Source organism: Zosterops lateralis, assembly GCF_965231275.1.
Source record: "Zosterops lateralis genome assembly, chromosome: 5".
Taxonomy (NCBI): Eukaryota; Metazoa; Chordata; class Aves; order Passeriformes; family Zosteropidae; genus Zosterops; species Zosterops lateralis.
The window spans coordinates 8,672,411-8,692,951 of NC_139766.1; the positions used below are offsets into that span (position 1 = coordinate 8,672,411).

A 20,541-nucleotide genomic window follows, 5' to 3' on the forward strand; every position below is an offset into this window, starting at 1 on the left:
ACAGGAACCCAGCCATGTTTGCCAGATGGAAACACCTACAGGTCTTCATGAATTTTCCCCTTGGTGATTGCACAGACACTGGCTTGAACAAAAGAAAATCTGACCATTTGGAATTCCTTCAGTCATTTTGCTGCACCTCTGTTTATGATTCACTTTGTTAGAGCTGGGGAAGTGAAATGTGGGATAGAATCGGGCTCTTGAACCAAGAGAAAGCAGCCAGGAGGGGGATGGATGGGGAAAGGGGAATAACTTGCTCATTCTCTTCCTCAGAATCTGAAAAATCCAAGATTCCTTTCACTCTGCAAAAGCCCCAGTACAAGCAGGATTTTCCTAGAGGAGAGTTTTGCTCTTTTAAAGTCCACCTTACTTATTCTCTTTTCATTCAATTACTGTTTTGTATTAATTATTGTTCAAAACTGTCCAAATGACAGGAGAGCAGCTAATATACCACCATTTCTGAAAAAGGCTCGGCAGGGAGGTGTGGGAATTGCACACAGAAACTAGAATATCTGTTCTGGGCAAGTGAAAAGAAACTTTTGAAGAATTTGAATATGTAAAATCAGGTTTAGTATGACAGAGTGACAAGACTCAAGACCATTTTCATAGAGAACAAGAATACAGCAGAACCATCTAAAGTGCTGACAAAGGAGCTAGGACAAAGAGAAGCAATGCACAGACTGGGAACTTTCAGTCTAGTCTAGAGATGGCTGAAGAGGATGCCAGAAGTTTATGAAACCATTAAGTGACCAGAGAATGGCTGTTTGCTGTCCCTTTTCAAACAGTGGGACACACTGAACCAAATCTGCTGGAGGCAGGGCCAGAGCAAACATGAGGATGATGCTCTTGGTCTGCCATGTGTTCCAGGTGTTGGAAATCTGCTGCTGTGCTTCCTTCAAGATGTGTATTTTTTTCTCCTCAAAATCCAAAGGTTCCTATTAAATCCAAACTGTTGTTACACACAAATACGATGGGGTCATCAGAACACTCATGCATCCTTCTCACTGTCTACCTTGTCCTGTTTTATTCCCTGTTCAGCATTATGTGGTGCCTCTTGCTTTGTGACTGCACTGAAAGCTGTCTGGGCCAGAGGAATTATCATGCCAATTGCACTGTCAGGTGGCCATCACACCTTTAGGTATTGTCAACTTATTAAATAAAAATCACAATGTAAAATATTTTGGCCTGTTGCTCCAGTTTCAAGAATGCAATTGATTTATATTGGTTTGGAGTTTAATCTCTATGTAGATATTCCTTAACCTTCCAACTCCATCTTGCTGCTCCAGCTGTGACTTTGCAGAGTTGGGAAGTGGCAGTGATTATATTTTCAAGACTCCTAAACATCTGAAGTTTAAAAAGTAACTTAAAGCATAAGAAGAAGAGTTCCAGGCATGGATGCCGTGAGAAAGGAAATGGAAATATCTGCAGATATTCTATTTTTACATTGATCTGCCTACACTTTTTCTTTCTCACTGCCAGGGCTGTCATCATTTGATTCCTGCTCTGAACCCTGAACTTTCTGACAATCTGCTAACATATCAGCTTGTCTTCATTAGCCTTGAGCACCTTTTGCTGTTTAAATCAAAGTAAGTGACACTGCACTTTTCTGGTTATTCAAGTGACAAAACTATAGATTGTTCTCTTTCTCAAGAGAGTCTGAAAATGGGGCAGGATTGGCAACCCTCCCATTATTCTTTATATCTTCACTTTTCTTTGAGAGTCCAAATCAGCTGGAAAGAGTGCTGACTGGTGATGCAAGTTAGACCCTTCCACGGAGTAAGCAGGATGCAGATTTCAAGGCAGAACAATGTTCAATTTCTTATTTAGATGTGGAGGGATCTGAATATTCTCTGTGTATACATTAATAGCTGCACTTAATGTTCATGCTCAGGAAAACAGAATGGTAGCCTCAGCCCAAACCTCCATCTAATTGTTAGATATTTTCTAAGAGTTGATGCTTTTCTTTTAAAACTTAATTTTTACCCAATTCTTTTATTTTATTCCTAAAGTCCATAAAGCATTTGGCTATGCAAAAGCAACATAGGTGGAAGAAGTTGGCAACACGGAGAGAAAAATGGAGTCCCATCACTGGGATTTTTGTGCAGTTAGAGACCTGTGTGAATCATTAGAGAAAGAGAAAAACACAGCTTCTATTTAGCTTTGAGTGCTATAAGTGTTTATAACATGACATTTTGATGTGTATAAGGATATTCATCTATGGGAGTTTTCTACAAAATAGAAAGCGTAGGAGCTTTTCTTTATAAGAGAGTTTCATCTTGTCCAAATTAATGGACAGATCTGCTAACAGAAAGTACCTTTTAATACTAAAGCTGCACTAACTTTTGTTCAGTTAATTTAGGCAGCCAGTGCTAACAAAATCTGTTGTTTTGTGTGGCTTCTGCAGATGAAACTTAGCATATTCCTTTGCATAAATCCCAACAGGCTTTAAAGTCCACAGGTTTAGTGAGGTTGTATCTATTAATCTTTTGACTGCAACCTCTAAAGATGACCATGCAGTTTCACCTGGCAACTTTCCAGTTTAATATGGGGTCTGGGGAGAGACACAAACTTCAGGACAAAGCCCAGAGTTACCAATGTTTGTGACTGCCTAAAGTCCAGGCTTTCATGGAGGCCACCTGCAGTGCTAAAATTTGTCTCTTAAAGTTCTGGGCATTGTGGGCTATTTTTTTTTCCTTGGTAAAGAGCAGAACTTCATCCATGCACTAAATTTGTTACACAAGGCTTCTTGCTTAAGCAGCTCTTGCATTTGTCCTGGACTATATATACACTGTAACACAGCATCCAGCCTGTGAACCGTGTCTGGTTTCAGCCAACAGCACTAAATTTAACTAACTCAAAATTTGGGCTTGCACTGAAGCAGGACCTGAACAATGTTTAAATGCCTTTTAACAGCTGGTATGTTGCCCATTTGTTTTATATACAGTTTTACACATGGAAGGTCGAACCACATCCTGGAAGTCAATAGTTTTCCTAAACTAGAATGAGATCTCCCCGCCTGCCCTTTCTGTAAGCACAGACAGGCTGTGCAGAGACCTGCCTGTGTCTTTGGTCACTCTGCTTTTGGTAGCCATGGAATAACCTGCCCAAATCCCAGCACTTAAAATATCTGCCAAGAGTTTCTTCCCAAACACATAAATTCAAGAAAGGATTTTTACACACAAGTCAGGCAAGTAAATAATTGACATGCCTCTGTCTTCCTAGAGAGGGATAAGATTGGCAGTAGCTTTGTCCCCAGTGGCATTCAGAGCACACAAACAGCACAGAACCCTTGCCTGTACTGTAAATTGACCCCATGTCCAGCACAGTGATGCCTGCTGGATTTCCAGCAGTCGAGTGCAAGCCTCATAAATAAACTAGGAAAACTGGTATTTTGCCAGTGGTTCTTACTTTTTCTTGGAACCAAAAGTCTGAACTGACCTTCATTTCACAACGGCTTGACACAGCCCCTCCTGCATAGCTGAAAGTGTTCCAAGCTTTTGAAAGTGTTTAAAGATACTTGTCACACTTGGCTTCAGTTGATTTTTGGAGAACTGATCAAGCTTGGGTGCTTTCCCACATCTTACACTGTGGTGAACTCCTCTTGGAGTTGATTTGTTCCTACACTAAAGGATCTTGGTGCTAAATTTCTATCATACTCCCTGTTTGCAGTCACATCCCTGTTTTGCAGTGTCATGTGGACTTTGTTGGGACAGCTTCAATGTCTTGAAGCCTTGCAGTCTGACCAAGGTTCAGCTTGTGGTCAGACTCTTGAAAAGTTTTCCAGGAAGCTCTAAGATAAGGAACTTGTCAAACAATAATGCCAAGAACAAATTGGTCATTTCACGAGGGAGATTTTCCCCCTCACCAAACTTCCCCTCACTGACTTAGTGTTTAAAGAAAATCCTGAGCCATCAAGCAAAGGTGAATCATTCTCTCATAGGATGAGGGACAAGGTGATTTTATTTTCAGTCCTTCTCAGGCCTGAAATGGCTGTCAGAAAAAAAGACAATAAAATTTATTCTGTTTGTGAGCTAAAATGTCAAATAGTGCACCAGTCCCTCACCTCTCAATTCCTTGGCAAGGTTGTGGTTTACTTGTTTAAAGGCAGATTAAGAAACTGTGGCCCCTGCCAACTACCCTGCAGCCAAATGTCTCTGAATTGCCTTATCAGTGACCCATCCCAGAAGGGGAATGTTCTGACATCATACTTGCTTAAACTAGAAAAAACATTTCTTTTGCCCTGATAACTGAGGGAGGAGAAATAATTAGTCTGAATTTCATATGCTGCACAAGGGCAATGAATTTCTCCCAGGGGTATCTGTGTTTGTGCTGGAATTACAGCACAGAGACCTGGAGTGACTACCTGGGGAACAAAATTATTCTTAATCACAGAATTAGGAGAGACAGGAAGGGAAAGGTATCAATAAGAAATCACTCCTTCCCTTGTCTTTATGCAGGGCCACTACCCCAGTGCCATTCCCAAATGATGTCTAATTTATACCTGCAGGCTTAAATGTGCCCCTGTCTTCTGCAGGAAATTCATCCCAGTGCCATCTTCATTATGAAGTTTTCTAGGGGCTTTGGTTGTGCCTTCTGGATGCCATTTAAACCTGTTGTTATTTGTGCTGCTGTTGGTGTCTCTGATAGCTCCTAGTACTGCAGTGACCAAACCAGACACAGCACTGCAGCTCAGGCCTTGTGCTGAAGGCAGCCTAAGCTCTTGCACTTCTTTTTTGTATGTCCCAGTATAATTGTATTGTTGGGGGAAATGACAATATTATAAACCAATTTCAGCTTATGACTCCCTAGCTTCACCACAGAAGTGCCACTTAAGGGGCTGTTCCCCATTCCAAATATGAGCTGTTCATTAATCCTAATGAAGTGTGGCACCTTGTTCTTATTTTTATAAAATTTCATTGAGTTTTGGACCCTTTTTCTAGCTTGTCTGCCTGATTTAGAATTCTAGTTCTTTCCCCCAGCATTGCTTATAACATCCAGGATGATGTTACACCTTAAATAACCACTTTGCTTATTCATTATCCAGTTGTCTAATGAAATGCTGAATAACTCTTGAACTGAGTCTTTGCAGTCCTGATGTGATACATCTTCCCATGGGGACAGTGACCCACTGCTAACCCTCGGCAGTGACCCAGACGGTTTTGCTGGCCTCAGAGAGGTTTCCTTAGTTTGCTTCTGACAATGCTGTGTGACACAGCAGTAGAGATCACCCTGAAATTGATTAAATATGGCTTTCCTTATATGCAAGGCCTGTTACCCTGTCACAGAAGGATACCAAACTAGTTTGACTTGATTCTTGACAAAGAGCTCTTATTTGCAATTCCAGTTCTTGTTTTTCAAACACTTACAAAATGTTGGTGGGATTATTGCTTCAAAAACATTCTCAGGGATGGATGGTAAATTGGCTTGTGTGTTTTTTCCAGTTCTCTTCCTCATTTTAAACACAGCCACTGCACTTACCCTTTTCCAAGACTGGCATAAGTCACGTCTTCCCTGAGCTCTCAGCAGTAATTGTCGATGGTGGTTGTTTTAGGTTCTTCTTTCAATCTCTGTATGTCTAATGATAGCCCTGAGTAAAAAGAGAGCTCCAGGCAGATCAAAACATAGAAAATGGACCTATCACAAACCTACAAGCATCAGTAACCAAAGTGAATTTCTGCTAAATGTTTTCACCTAAAATATGTTCACTGGTATTATTTATGTGAGCCTTCTGCTCACTAGCTTACCTTATTTTCATTGGTAGATAATAGAGATGCTTAGTTCTGTATCACTTTTCAAGGCATCAACTTGATTAACTTTCCCCTTCTGCTGAACAGAGAATAAACTCTTCCCTTGGGTTTTGTCTTCCTTATTTTGCTCCCCTTGTGTTTAAAGGATGCCTTTCTACCTTTCAGTGCTTTCTACCTTATCAAAGGTTATTGCACGTATAGGTAATTCCTTCCTGTCTCTTTCCTGAAACTCATGTTTTCATTCTGGCACCACGTGATGCCAGGGGTGCTGTTGTCCACAAGGCCTCATTTTTGTGTAGTTAAACAAAGACCATAATGGATTCTTCCCCCAAGTACAGGCCAGCAGGCCTGCAACTTCATTTAGCCAAGCAAACTTACGAGTTTTCCTCTCATTCGATACCTCATAGAATGGAATCTCACTTTAAGTTAGTTACAGCTAAAGCAAGGGATGGGAGCTGTGTATTTCAGCACAGCCCCTTCGGGAATTACAGCAACACAAAAATTGCCCAAGACTCTCTTATTTGGGTGGCAGAAGCCACTGTCTGCCAAGAAGAGGGCATGGCCTTTGGGAGCAGAGGAGGAGTGCATCAGTGACCATCCATCACATTGTGGTCCCTTTAAATCTTCTCCTCTTGGCAGCTCCAATATTTCTGTGTTGCTATAGCAAATCTCCATGGCAATGACCCTAATCAGGGAACGGGGGGATGCAGAAGGGGCGCATGCTCAGAGTGGCTGCTGGAGCCTTGCCTGCTCACCACAGCTGCTCCAAGGGTCTGGCACACAGGGGAGGACAAAGATCAGGTACTGGGCAAGCTGGTCCTTGGGGTGCATCTGGAGCCCATGGCGTGTCACGGCAGTGGTGTGTGCAAGTGGGTTTGTGTGTGCACGGGGTCTGTGCTCATCATGTCTCATCCCCCTTCTTTGTGAGGAGCGTGCAGGGAGCAAACTGCTGATTTTTCACTGCTTCTCCTTGTTCCAGGCAGGGAAGACAGCTTGAATTATTGATGAGAGCAATGGCGTTGCCGTCCGTCTGGAGTGAGATGCGTGTGGGAATCCTGCTCCTCTCGGTGCTCAGCCTGCTCAGCGCCAGGCTCGTGGGGGCTGGCCAGGACCCCGGGAATGTCATTCCTGCAGAAAGTAGGTACCTGCTGCACCCTGTCCTGCCTGCCTTCCTCCACTGCACCCACAGCAGCCACACGGGCACTCAGCTCCACGGGAACTTGGTGTTGCCTGATTAACGAGCGAGTAATGATGAGTTTGTGCCATGTCAGCAAAGCACATGAAAAAAACTGTCATAGAAGCAGCAAGCAAGCAAAGGATTAGTTATTCAGGAAAAAAAAATGCTAACTGCATAATTTTCATTTGAACTGGTACTCAAGCTCTTTGTTCATAGGTCTTTAAGATCTGCTTCTTGAGAGTTTCGTTTCACAAGACAGTTTTAATTGATATACGCAGATTTGCCACAATGCATCTGATGTCCTTACTAGTCTGAGTATTGTTAGAAGAAAATTTGTGTGTAGTTCTGCTGAGGCATTGCATCTTGCTTATTTTAGTATTTGGTTGGAAAAATAGGTCAAGTTCAACTTTCTTGTAGCTTCTACAAATTAACACAGGGAATGTTTACCCAAACAATGCATTTGTAAAGCAGATATAAATTTCTGAAATCTTGCAAACCTAAAAAATAAATAAATATGACAGACTGGCTTGAGCACACCACAGAGCTGGGAGCTTCTGAATTTGGATCACAGCTCTATATGAGTTTCCTCTGTCATTTTGAGTAAATCTCCAAACTTTCTCAGCTCCAAAATGAGGCAATAGTTCAAACTTATTAGGGGACAGAGTCGATGTTCTCAGGATGTTTTGGTGACAGCAACTGGGAAGTAGCTACTCATTAGAAACATAAAATGTCCTCTGGAAAAAAACTCAAAAAGCAAAGGAAGATAATTGCATAAAAACAAATCTCTAGTTCTTAGTCATGCTTACTTTGTATCACAGCTATCTTTTTCCATGACTATCAGAATATTTAATACAACATCTGATTTTGTCACTACATTTTATTCTCAGTTAATTCTATTAGATGGAACTAATGGAACTTAGATGTTGAATTTCCCTCTTCTTCCATTCTCTGATTTTTTTAAATTAGGGCTGAGTTTTGGTCTATTCTAAACCAGACCTCAATAGTATTTTGTGTGTCTGATTCCTAGGAATCCATTAATTCTAATTAGTTTTGTGATGAGTAGTCCATTTTATCTCCTCAAAGAGAAAATCAGGCTTGGAAAGTAAATTGTATGTACCCTTTGTGTGTCAGTGTTAGCAGAGGCAAGTCAACACATTTGGGAAAATGTGTACAGTGGTTTCTTTTTCTACTTGTGTAGTGAAAACTCCCAATTGAACTGTAGAACAAAACTCTAGGCCAGGGTTTCTGACCCAAGTCTCACAGAATTATAAAACCATAGAAAGGTGGGAAGGGCCCTTTAGAGCTCATCTAGTCCAACCCCCTGCCATGGGCAGGGACATCTTCAACTTGATCAGGTTGCTCAGAGTCGAGTTCAACCTGACCTTGAACATTTCCTGGGAGGGGCATCTGTCACCTCTCTGGGCAACCTATGCCAGTGCTTCACCACTCTCATAGTAAAAACTTCTTCCTTTACTAATTTAAAATCACCCTCTTTTTTTTCAAAACCATTAGCCCTTGACCTATACCGACAGGCCCCACAAAAAAGTCTGTCCCATCCTTCTTACAATATCAAGGAGTCTTTTTACCATCTTATTACCATCCTCTAGCCAGGCTGTGGAATCCCTTGAACAGCCTTTAGGAAAGACTCCTTGTCTTGTCTTACTCCTGAATGTGAGAGTGTGGAATGAAGGGCAGGTCGGAGGGTTTCTGTGGCAGTGCTCCTGCAGATACACTGCCCCATCCCAAGGAACAGAGGCTGTGAGCATTGCTACAAAAGCATAATGCTGTTTCTGTCTGCGACCAGGCCAGGAGCAAGGCTGTCTGCTGATTGTGAATTGTAAATTGTTTGGGGCTGCTGCAGAGACAGAGTTTTAAAGCCACAAGCAGCTCCTGATGCTCCTCATCAGCCACTTGTTGAGAGAGTGCTGCATAGCTGCTAAATGCTCTGGACACTTTCCTTTGCTTGCTAGAGCTCTTCCTGATGGTTAACCTGTGAAACTCTTCCCTTGGGACATTGTGGATGCTAAATGTTTGCACAAGATTGCAGTGCCCATTGGTTAAATTCAAGGGGGAAAAATAAAATCCTAGAAAGGGCTGTTAGACAGGGCATTTTTTCTGGCTCAGGAGCTGCCTTAGCATACCCCTGGGACCTGGGAAGGTCTTTGGGAATGCATCTCTCCAGACTTGCCCTGTTCTCATGTTCTTCCAAGGCAGCCAGTTGCTGGTCACAAAGGTCTCATCTATAACAGTGCCCAGGGATGCATCCTGGCATGGGGACATGACTGTACCAGTAACCTGCTAGGATAGACCCCGGCACACCTGTGTCCATGACAGGAGGCCAGTTGTCTATCAGGAAGACAGACCTGACCATTCCAGAGTGGAGCTATCCCATGCTCTCGAGGCTTGGGAATGCTCCCAGACTTTCAGTATTCCTCAAGACATGTAGATCATGGGAGACTGGACACTGGGTCAGGCAATCCTTTGATGTGATCTAGTACAGACGCTCCTGGATCTCTTCCTTCTTGATGCTCCCCTGGGTATGTCTCATGAAGGAGCTGATCCCCATGGGCACTGACCCATTTAGGGGGCACTGCCTCTGCAGCACAAGCACACACTTTCCCTATTGCTGCACTTAAGTCCTTACTGCCAGCACAGGAAAACTGCTGGTTTGTGGGACTCTGGATCACCCAGAGGGGAAAGGGGTCTCTAGTGCACCTTCTAACCAGGGATATAGGACGGTCATGGACCATATTTAGTGTCCTTCTGCAGGACAGAGCAGCGTGGTGCTCGATGCTTTTCTCTGCTCCAAAGTGTGTGACACGGCACTGGCAGCACGCCCTTAGCAGGAACATTCCCGCATGGACCACACAGTGTCTCTCTCTCCCACCTGGTGGGAGGAATGTGTCCCTCCTGCAGCATCATGAGCAGGACAGGGACAGCAATGCTCCGTACAAGTGTGGGAGGTGCAGGAGTCACAGGAGAGGAGCATGAGAGTGAGTCACAGATCTCTTTAGCGTTGCAGAGAGATCCTGTCCTGTGTGTAGCACTGAGATCTCAGCTCGGGGCACCATCCCCTGTTCTCTGCCAGTCACACAGCCAGACACAGCTTTTTATGCATAATTCTAATTAGCAATTATTAATTGTGTCCTTATACTTTTTTCACAGAACTTAGATATGCAAAACACTGTTCAAGTTTGAAGTGGTGCTACTAATAATCACAGATTATTTTCCTTAAAATTCTCTGCAATCCAGTAGAAAAAAATAAATATCTATTTCCCCAACCTCCCATTGCATTTATAGCCCAGATCACCCACTGTGAAAGCTAAAATATGGAATCTGAAGACCAGAAGTTTTCATTAGCCAAGGTGCATGAAATACAAAGAATAAATACCAAGAGTATGTAAGGGAAAGTAAATTAGACTCACACAGTGCTTTCAGTTCCAGTTCTTCACCAAGGAGAAGCCAGGAAACATATTTTTTTTCTCTTCCCCTACTTCTCCCAAAACACACAGACACATACAGTCCTTGTGCTGACAGGACCCATTTAAAGAGTTATAGCTGACTCTTGATAATTCTCATTATGTTAATCTACAGACCTGTTAAGTCTCCCTATGAATGATAGTCTGTTTCCAGCTGTCAGCAAGGAATTAATAGCACTCTGCTACACTTTGCTATGATGTGACTTAAGATTTGGTTTCATGACTGCTTTAAGCTGATGTAAGCCTGTGCTGCCTCTGCCCTTTCCATAACCTGGCTTCCTCTCCTTGCACTGTTTCTTGTTCTGGCCCCCGAACTTGGGCATTCAGGATCTGCTCTGGGGAAAAAAAATCAGTGATGCAGCTGATGGAGGAGCTGCATTGTCACTCCTGCTGTGAGCAAGTGGAAGCGTGAGATGCCATAGCCAAGGACAGAAAGCACAGTGGGATTGCTCCTATTGGCAACAGCACATATTTAGATTTGTTTGGCAAAACAGATGCTTAGACATATTTCTGTGGGGAAATGTCCATGGATACCTTGCTGAAAATATTATGGGCATGAAGAGAGATCAAATCCCCCTAGACAGGCCAGCTTAGCAGCTCAACTCCTCATTCTGGAAAGCAGACCAAGGCAGAGAGTGATGGAGAACATCAAAGTCAGAAGTGGGACAAAGTTGGTGATTGTTTAATAACCATGTCTTCCACTGCAAAAATTAGAGGCAGGAAATGAAAGCAGCAGATGTCAACTTCAGAGCAGACAGGAATGGTATTTTGTTCACTCAGTGAATAGCTGAGCTGTGGAACTCATTGCCACAGGATGTTGCAGAAGACAAAAGTTTACATGGACTCAGGAAGCAACAGTGCAAATTAATGTGAGAAAAATTCGTGGAGGGCTTATCAGATGTAGAAACACCAGTCAGACGCAGGATATCCTCCAGCCTTCTGGTAGGCTAGAAGAACATTGCTAGACACTTATTCTTATATCTTCCTCAAATATCTGCCATTGGCTACTGGCTCCCAGCAGGCAGGGATGCTGACCTGACCCAGAGACAGCAGTGCCTGGAGAAGGACCCTCCACCATGGTACACAGCCCAAGAAACAACATTCAAGAGTGAATACCCTGTAATGTGGTGAAACTGGCTACATGTGCACTCTGACTTTGGAGGGCAGTGCTGTGTTAGGAGCTTTGCAGGTGCTGATTCAGGACACCCAGAGCTGCACAGGCAGGTGTCCTTTGTGCCACCACCCTTCTGCAGAAGATGCTTTGATACCAGGGCAGCTGCTTTCCCAGGGCTGGCAGAATAACCACTTGGCAAGGTTGTACCATTCCACTGGTACCTCCCTGTCCACACAGAAGCACTTGGCTGTCATAAATAAATGATCCCACACAACCATCCCATCACAGCTTTCACAAGGACCTGGGAAGACTTCCTGCATGATAAGCAGTGACAGATAATGGAATTCATGGCTCTCCTCAAACATGCTTTCTCCCCAGTGCAGAAGCAGGAGACATTAATTTATCACCTGAATGTTTTGGGTTTTTTTCTCCTTCAGGTTCTGATTTTGAGAACACTTTGGTGCCTGTCAGCACTTCAGGGCATGCAGCAGCTCCCCGAGGTGGAGCCAGGGCAGGGTGTTTCTGAGCAGACTAGAGCAAGGGTAGGGAGCAGGTCATGACACCAGCGAATGATGGATTTGCTGACAGCAGCCTGAGCATGCAGGTTCTTTCTAAGGGCTCTGTTTCATGATCTGAAGTGGAAACAATTAAATTACTGAAATACTGAAAGCAGGAGGGGGTTGAGTGTCTTCAAAGTGTGCTCAAAACCATCCTGTCACTACTCCTGTGCCTGGAGAGGCAGAGTCTTTGGTGAGCAATGGGGTGGGGACTTTGCATCTCCTTACAGCTTGGGAATTAAACCCCTAGTTTGATCCCCAGGTCTCCCTGAGATGCCACTTGCATGGCAGGGAGATGGAGAAGGACAGGTGGGAAAGAAACTCCTCCTGAACAGATCAAAGCCCCTAAGAGGTTTGCTGAAGAGCGAGCGACAAGCACAATGGCTGCTCCATTGCTTCAGGTACAACTCAGAAGGCAGTGCTGGCAGCAGGGTGCCAGGCAGAGATGGGTGCTGCAGTGCTGCTCAGCAGGTCCCTGGCTCCAGACAGCAGCTTTGCACCCTCTTTGCTTTGGTAGAGCAGCACAGGGCAAGGATTTCAGCACTCCCCCCAACACAGAGGCTCTGTGATCAGTGTGAAATGTTGTCTTTCCCCATTCCCCCTGCATCTCCTCCAGTGTCTTCAATTTCTTCTTCTGAAAACTCACACATCATTGACTTCAAATAGTCAGAGATCAGTGCAGGGTGAATCCTGGCAGAACAGAAATGCCCAGGTTCAGAAGTGAGCCGTTTTAGTTGTTGTCAGGTCCCCTCCTCCTCTGCTCTCTGCCTTTTCCCTGCCCTGCCCCTCTGTGCACACACACTGGCAGCAGCTGCAGAGCCAGTGGGATGCTTTGCATTCCTGGCAGAGAAAAAATACAGCAGCAGGTGAAAGGAAGCAAATACAGATCTGGCACTGTCCCTTGCCAAGCCGCTCTGTAAGAGCTCCTGTAAAAACAGACCTGCCTGTCTGGTCCCTGAACCACTGCAAACTGCTATTTTCAGTGTATCTGGTGAGAATTAACCCATGTCTGAGACGGGGTAAGGATTTCAGTTTTAAGGGGAGAGGCTGGGGGCTGAAGCAGCTGGCAGAGTCAAGTCTGGGCCATGTTCAGAACAGCACACACAGCAAAGTACTCTTTGTGGGTTTTGCTGATCTTCTCACATTTGCACAAAGATAGATACAGCAGCCCTAATTTTGCCCACATACAGGTGTGGGTGCCTGGTAAGATGGAGTTTCTCCTGGCAAGGTGTCTGAGTATTCCTCCTCTATATTGCTGAACCCCAAATGTCCTGCTGTGACAGTGATGTGCTCTCCCTCTCTCGGCAGGCCGTCCCTGCGTTGACTGCCATGCGTTCGAGTTCATGCAGAGGGCGTTGCAGGATCTAAAGAAGACGGCGTACAACCTCGACACGCGGGTAGGTGTTTCTGCAGGAATGCTTCCCCTCAGCCTTTATCTCACAGCCGCCAGGTTTGCCTGTCTGGCTACAGCAGACATGACATCTCTGCTGACTCACTCCCATCCCAGCAAATAGGTTTATCCCAAGCACAGATTATTTTTTCACAGTCTGCAGAGGTTCATTAATGATCATCTAGTCTGACTTCTTGCATAACAGGCTAAGGAATTACCTCAGACAGTCCCTGCACCAAACGGAGGAGGAAAGAAGATGTACAGAGGAGAGGAAAACAAGACAGATTATTTACTCTCTGCCTCACAACATTGCTTCCAAGCTGTGGACTGACTATTCACTGGGCAGGAGCGGGAGAGGGAGAAGGTGGCAGGCAGGGCTGGCAGAGGAAAGGGAAGCGCACACACCCCCTTTGCTCATGGATTGATACTTGGTGAAAAAGGGAAAAGCATATTTTTTCATGCATTTGTCACAGTACACGGGGGATTCTGCCACTTCACACGCCATTCTCCAGAGGTCTCAGTGAACAAAATGAGGGTGTGTTAACTGCCCCGATTTTAGTAATTCATACATGTGTGGGTTTGTAAATGTGTGCACACTGGCCAGGGTAGGATTTACCACGGTGGTTCTCCTGCTGTCTGAAGTTTGCAAGAAGCAGGAGGTCTCTCTCCTCTGATAAAGCCCCTCCACACAAGGTCTCTCTCCTCCCTTTGAGCAGAGCCGTGTCTCTTGGCAGGTGGGAAGGGCTCCTTGCTCCTTTACAGTCACACTCAGTTCAAACTGTCATTCCCAGCAAAGCCAACCAAAGGGACATAAATCAATTATGTATCTCAAACCATAAGACAATTTTGTAGCTTTGCTTTTGGTTTCTCGTGACCTTGGGCAGCCATGTCAGGCCCCATACAATAAAGTTGGAGTGACTTCAGCTTCCTTGAGCTATCAATAGCAAAGTGATTAGGACAAAGTTCTGAGCGTGGGTTACATTCCAAAAGTTTCCCATGCACTGGGGTACTAATAAATAACTCTTAAGTGGTAAAGTGTCAGTAGAGAGGCTTTACCTCCAGCAGCTGTGCTGGGCTCTTCTGGTGCATAGCAGAGTTCCACCTGTTTGGATTAGGGTCAGCTGAAATGTTTTGTACCTACACATGACATATCAAGACCAGGTGCAATTGCAGCTGTGCTGGTTCATCTACTGTCAACAGGCTTTGCATGGGAAGTTAAGGATTTTTTTGAATGCAAGGAAGGCAGCACAATTCCTTAATCCCACCCAGAGAGATACTCAGATGTGTCTGTGATGTCTGTTCTCTCTGGAGAGTGGACTGAGGATGCAGCCCACCAGAGAGCAGTGCTGTCTTGGAAGAGGTGAGGCAGAGTATAAAGGGAGAACCTGGTCCCAGAGTGCCACAAAATGAATTTCTGTTTCTGTGAGGACCTGGACAGCCCTGACATGCCAAGGCACTGACTGAGATAGCTCCCAGTGTTACAGGGCAAGAGGCATAGGAACGGTGCATCACAACACCAAACAGAACCAGTTGTTTGGAAGATCACCCATCCTTAGACAACTGGGCTTAATACTACTAGTAAATAAAGGCTGTATTGCACCTTTCCCAGCCTTTGGACTGATAATCCAAAGGGCTTTCTATCAGAGACACTTTGGTTAAACACAAATTATTGAGTGATGCAGAGATACTAAAGTGAAACACATCAGCCAAGGCCCTACAAATGGCACACTGTGGCCTTCTGTACTCTGAAAGGTAGAGCTTCCATATCCTTACTCCACTGCTGATGCCTTGGCTCATGCTGACCAGCTATAATTTCTCAAGTTTGACACACAAATAACCTCATTGAATAACTCCTGAGTCTTTGCAATTGTTGCTACAAGGACACGCCTCATGCAGGATTGCTCCTGCATATCAGGGACTTTCTAAGCCAATGCCATCGAGGCCACAATTAATTTTTGTAATTGATACCTCTCTTTCACAGTCTTTCAGTTTGCAATTGAGTGCTCCCAGAGCTGCTCTTCCTCTGCCTGTAAATAGTCCTGAGTGACGCCCAGGCAGAGTTTGTGGTAGCAGTGACAGCTTGTTGGCATTACTGTGAAATCCAATAAGCCTGCTTGATGTTAAGATGATTCTATGATTTCTCCTGGGCTCCCAACAATGGGAGCATTCACTCATCCAAGATTTCATTGTGCAAGCAGGGAGCAGTGTTTAACAGTGCCTGCCATTGCACTAAGCTGATAAGTGAAAGCAGGCAAGGAATGTGAACAAGCCCTCTTTAATGCAAAGGTGGATGTCAAAAGTTTGAGTTGAGGAGGATATAGGGCTGGGGAGGGGAGGGAAAGCCGTTCTGAAGCAGCCTGTCCTGCACAAGCTTGCAGTCTGACAACAAGAAATAAATAACAGAGTGGGCACTGCTGGGGGACAGAGGTACTGCTGCCCAAGCAAGGCAGGAGGGGAACAGGACCCACCCAAGAGTGCCCAGCTACTCCTTTGGGCACTGCCTTTGTTAATCAGCCCTTTGCTGTGTCTAATGTGTCAGGAGGTACCAGGTCGGAGGAACACCAGCAGACTGAAGACCTTGTTGTTTCACAGAGCTTTGAGACAATTTCTTAACAAGTGGGTTTCAAACCTCACCTTTTGCAGTGCAGGTGGGAAACTCATTCACAGTGAATTTAAGCCCACTAAGTTATTTTGTTCTCCCCTCAAGAAACTCTTCAAAGCCAATCTACAAACTGCTTGAGGGACCGCAGACCACAGGGTGAAAACCACAAGATATGCTCAGGAAGAAGTTTCTCTTCAGTCACAATTGTACTTGCTGATATGACTTCCTTGCACCAACAATTTTGGGTCTCATGAGAAATTGGCTTCTGAAACGATGGTGCCATGCAAAAGATTCAGCCTTTGTTTCTCCAAAAGCATGACAAGAATCTACAAAATATTTAAGTTATTTGATCATAATTAAATCAATAATACTTGAAAATCTTTAAAGATCTAAAATTATTTTTTCCCCCTGTATACGGAGAAAAAAAGCTTGGAAATGCTGCTCCACTAAGGAGCTCCAAATACAACAGCAAGAAATTTTAAATTATGTATATTGGGAATAGTTTTTAAGCTTTTGCTTGAGTACTGGTAATAAAGCAATTGTCAGTAATTTAACTCAGATTGAAATAGGAACCACACACTCAGACCTAAATCTGCCCTGAAAGATTATGAGTTTCAGACAACAGGGTTAGACTGACAGCTGGATTCAACTCAGAGTTGTCTAGAGAAACAGCAGTGTAACTGAGAGCACAACTGGCTCTTCAGCACTTGCTATCCAGTGCAATTAAATTATACAGGACTGAAGACATCGTCAACAGGAAGCCATCAATCACCACAAAGGAATTAAGAGCAGTGCAGTTGAAAGTGGAATTTGTCGCAGCGCTTATAAAGGACACTTTAATAATTTTGACAGCCTACTCCCTAGAAGTTAACTGTGAAAATGAAAACATTCAAACTGTAAAAATACTCTTCCTGTGTCTCAGTTCTGAATATACTCATTTCATCACTTCTTCTGGATGAAAACCAGCAATAATAACTATGATTTTTCACTCAGCAGAGCACCTTGGCTACAGCTGTGCAGAGGGATTAGATCTAATCAATTATATACTCTTTTAAAGCAATACATTCAGTTCTTTGATTTCATGTTTTTTTTTTTTTTTTTTTTTTTTTTTTTTTGTTTTTGTTTTTTTTTGGTGTTTTTTTTTTTTTTTTTTTTCAGACAGAAGCCCTCCTCCTGAGAGCAGAAAAAAGAGGCCTGTGTGATTGCTTTCGTGCAATACACTGAAATAAGAACTGGGATTTGGCCAATGGACATTTACTCATTTTTAAAATGCTGTTCAGTAAATTACAGGAAGATACAGAGTGCAAGCTGTGCTCCACCATAAGGAAAAGGATTTTTATCAAAACAGGTATAGCTCAGTTAGATTATTTTTGCTTTGTTGTGGTTTATCATTACTCTATGTGATATTGCATCTGCTGAAATGTCAAGAGAAGAAACAGTGCCAAAGTCGTGCTTATGGGTTTTATGCAAGGATAACACCAAAAATTGTCCTTGGACTCTTAGGACAACCTCTTGGCTTATGTGAAATGCCATAGATCTGTGAAAGTCAGTGAAGTCAAATTTTTTAATGTATTTATAGAAGAATAACATGAGAAGGAAGCAACTTTGCCACGATGCATAAATAAACATTTACAAACAAGCAGACTTGGCATTATATAGAAATTAATAGTTACCACTGACTGCTTGGCAGTCCAAGGAGGGGATTTGTTCCCCAATTGTATCAATAGTCCAGTGCAAAGCAAACACAGTAATCTGTCTCACAATTCTAATTTCTTCAGAGCCACACAGTAGCTGTGATCTTTTTGGAGAGATTTATTAAGTATCTAATGTGATCAGTAACATTTGTAATCACATGAATACTGCCTGGCAGTTGAACTGATTGCGTTTGCCAAAATCTTCTGGAGAAGTGTCTTTCATTAAGCAAATCACATGCTGGAATGAACCACTCAAACTGGCCTCTACAGAGAGCTTTGGCAGAAAGCCTACACAATGCCTGCCTGCCCAGGATTCTCTTGTAAGTTGTATTTGGGAAATACTTAAATTCTACCAAAATTGTCCTTAGCTCTTGCATGGGCTCTGCACTCCATCACGGTGGGTTACAGTGCTGACATTATTTGTATTCCTGCTGCAGTGTGAGACAAGAGAGAAACATTTTAAGCAGTGTAAACAACAAGATTGTGCCTTGTTACTCTTTAGAAGAGAATAGCAAATCTTTTCTCATTGTTTGCATTTTTTCCTTTATTTTGGGAAGGAGAACAGAAAACAGCCCAGTGGAAAGTTCCTGTTGATAATATTTTTTTTTTCATTTAGCTTAAAACATCATCCCCAAAGTAGAGATTTGTGTATCAGCTCAAGCATCTATCTAAGGATCTACAGGCTAGAAACTTTTATACAAACAAGAATATTGGAGCAGGATCAACAAAAAAGAGATTTTCAAAGTAATTTTACTAATTCTTATCAGTATGTCTGACTTTCCATAAATGGCTGGTAGTTTTGATACTTTGCTCTCAGCCTGGTCAGTAAATTAGGATGGAAGCTGTCTGTATGTTTTGAAACTGCTTCTCTCCCATTTTGTCTACATCAAACGCAGGGAAATAGGGAACTTTGACCCACTGCCAACTTATTATTTCATGCACAGTCATACTCAGTAACACAAAGAAGTGCGTTGCCATATATTTTGCCAAAGTTGTTTGAAAAGTGTGTGGTACCTGCATTTCAAATAAGAAAATCTACTTTGTCCTTTCTGGTATTCCAGCAAACCCCTTTATAGGTCCTTGGGACCTGTTTTGTGTACAAGAGAAGCAGCATGACACAGCAACAGCTCCCTTGTGATAGCTTCACACTGCACTGTGGCACTGGTCAATAGAGCAAGAGAGGTTTTCCACACAGACCAAATTTTATTGTACAAAGAAAACAGTAGGATTAACACAGCTTCCTTGCAAAATATCAGCCTTTGGCTCCTTTAGTCTCACTTATATTTGGACCAAAGTAATGCACAGCTTTTGAGCCAGCTTTTTGCAGGAGATGGAGTCCCAGCACAAACCTGTGAATTTTCCAGCACAGCTCCCCTTTTCAGGGGGCAGCATGTCTATGGTTTGGTATTGCTATTGTGCATGCTTATTCTGCTGGTACCCTAAAGAACCTTGCAAAGTCCTGTTGCAAGAACTGGGGTTTTCTGTTCATGTTTTCATTAAAAAGAAAAAATGATTGCTCATAGCTGAGTTTTGATATACGCAGCTTGTTACGATAGAAAGGTGGAATGAATGACAAGTGGATGTTGTCTGACTCCCAAAGGGATCAGAGTGACACTGCAACTTTATGGCTGTAACAGAGTGATTATTCTGTACTTCTCTTTGTCTAGAATGCAACACAATAAAAGGGCAAGATGCATTATAGTATTTGGTGTGCTTTGTTTCTGATTTGACAAACTGATGGTGCTTATGCATTAATTAATGTCTGTTCTTTAATTAGGTGGAAAATACACAGGGAAAAAAAGCTATTTTTAATACAAAAATAAAAATACCTTGCATTTGAACTAAATGTATTAATATATTCTTACTTGCTGAAGTAGAAAATCCAACTCACTCTTATTTGAAATAAAGTTACAGCAATGATTTTGTGAACTTCTTTAAGGACCCCTTTCTCTATACTTGGTGGTGATGAAGTTCCTTATAATTGAAGGATAGCATGAAGGAAAAATGTAGCTAGATAATTTTAATTTATTTTTGCTTAGGAAGTTAATTTAAGTTCAGAACCCCTGGAGTCTCCACTTTACTACAAGAAACTATGTATTTTGCAGCAGGATTTAATTGCTGGAGTGCTTAAAGCAGAAAGTTTTTTCCTCCCACCCAACACTTCTAGGACTTTTTTTGCTGCAGAGCTAAGGCAGTTCTTGTGACCTTTTGAAGCAAAGCTGTGTCTTCTCTTCTCTTGGTGCAGTGCTGCTGCTGATAGCCCTGGGCGCATGGCATTTGTACACAGGGTGGAATGCAGGTGGTAGCAAATGAAATTCACAGCCAAGTCCTCCCTGGAAGAGAAATGGTATAATCACGTTAGTGTGGTGCTGTCTCTGGGCAGGCAAGGTGACAGAGAAATCCTGGTAATGATCCCCACAACCCCAGAGCTTCTCATACCTCATACAGAGCCAGTGCCTTCTTTGGGTGTAATTCTGTATATATTCTGAGTCAGTAGTTTTCAACTGAGTCTCAGAACAACTCTCTGAAGACATGTCTGGATTTCATTGCGGAAATGGAAACACAGTTTACCTTGCTTGTAATGTAGAATCCTATTAGGTAACATCAAAGCTCAAATTTCAAATTCAGCTAGCTGCATCTAGCTGATGAATGGACTCTCTGGAATACTCTGAAAATCCTGTGGAATACCCTCTCCACATGGAAACCTCATATTTAGAAACCAGTTATGTCTCTTTACCCAGAACTAGCCTGTAGGTAACTCCTAGGTGATCTGAGTAGCTGATA

The 20,541-nt window shown here is 43.2% G+C and overlaps 1 protein-coding gene across 3 annotated transcripts; it reads left to right on the forward strand.

Moving 5' to 3' along the window:
* Positions 1–6,417: 6,417 nt before the first annotated feature.
* On the forward strand, positions 6,418–19,553 carry LOC310909908 (NELL2-interacting cell ontogeny regulator 1-like; the record flags this gene model as incomplete). 3 transcript variants are annotated; one of them, XM_083862241.1, is made up of 4 exons in its annotated part: positions 6,418–6,545; positions 6,724–6,881; positions 13,380–13,468; positions 17,222–19,553. In XM_083862241.1, 4 exons carry the CDS (start codon positions 6,418–6,420, stop codon positions 17,285–17,287), a joined length of 441 nt encoding a protein of 146 aa, XP_083718367.1. In that variant the 3' UTR covers positions 17,288–19,553. The 3 variants fall into 3 exon arrangements, with proteins under 3 accessions (XP_083718367.1, XP_083718368.1, XP_083718369.1); XM_083862242.1 differs by having other exon boundaries at positions 6,535–6,613; XM_083862243.1 differs by having other exon boundaries at positions 6,536–6,603.
* Positions 19,554–20,541: the final 988 nt, after the last annotated feature.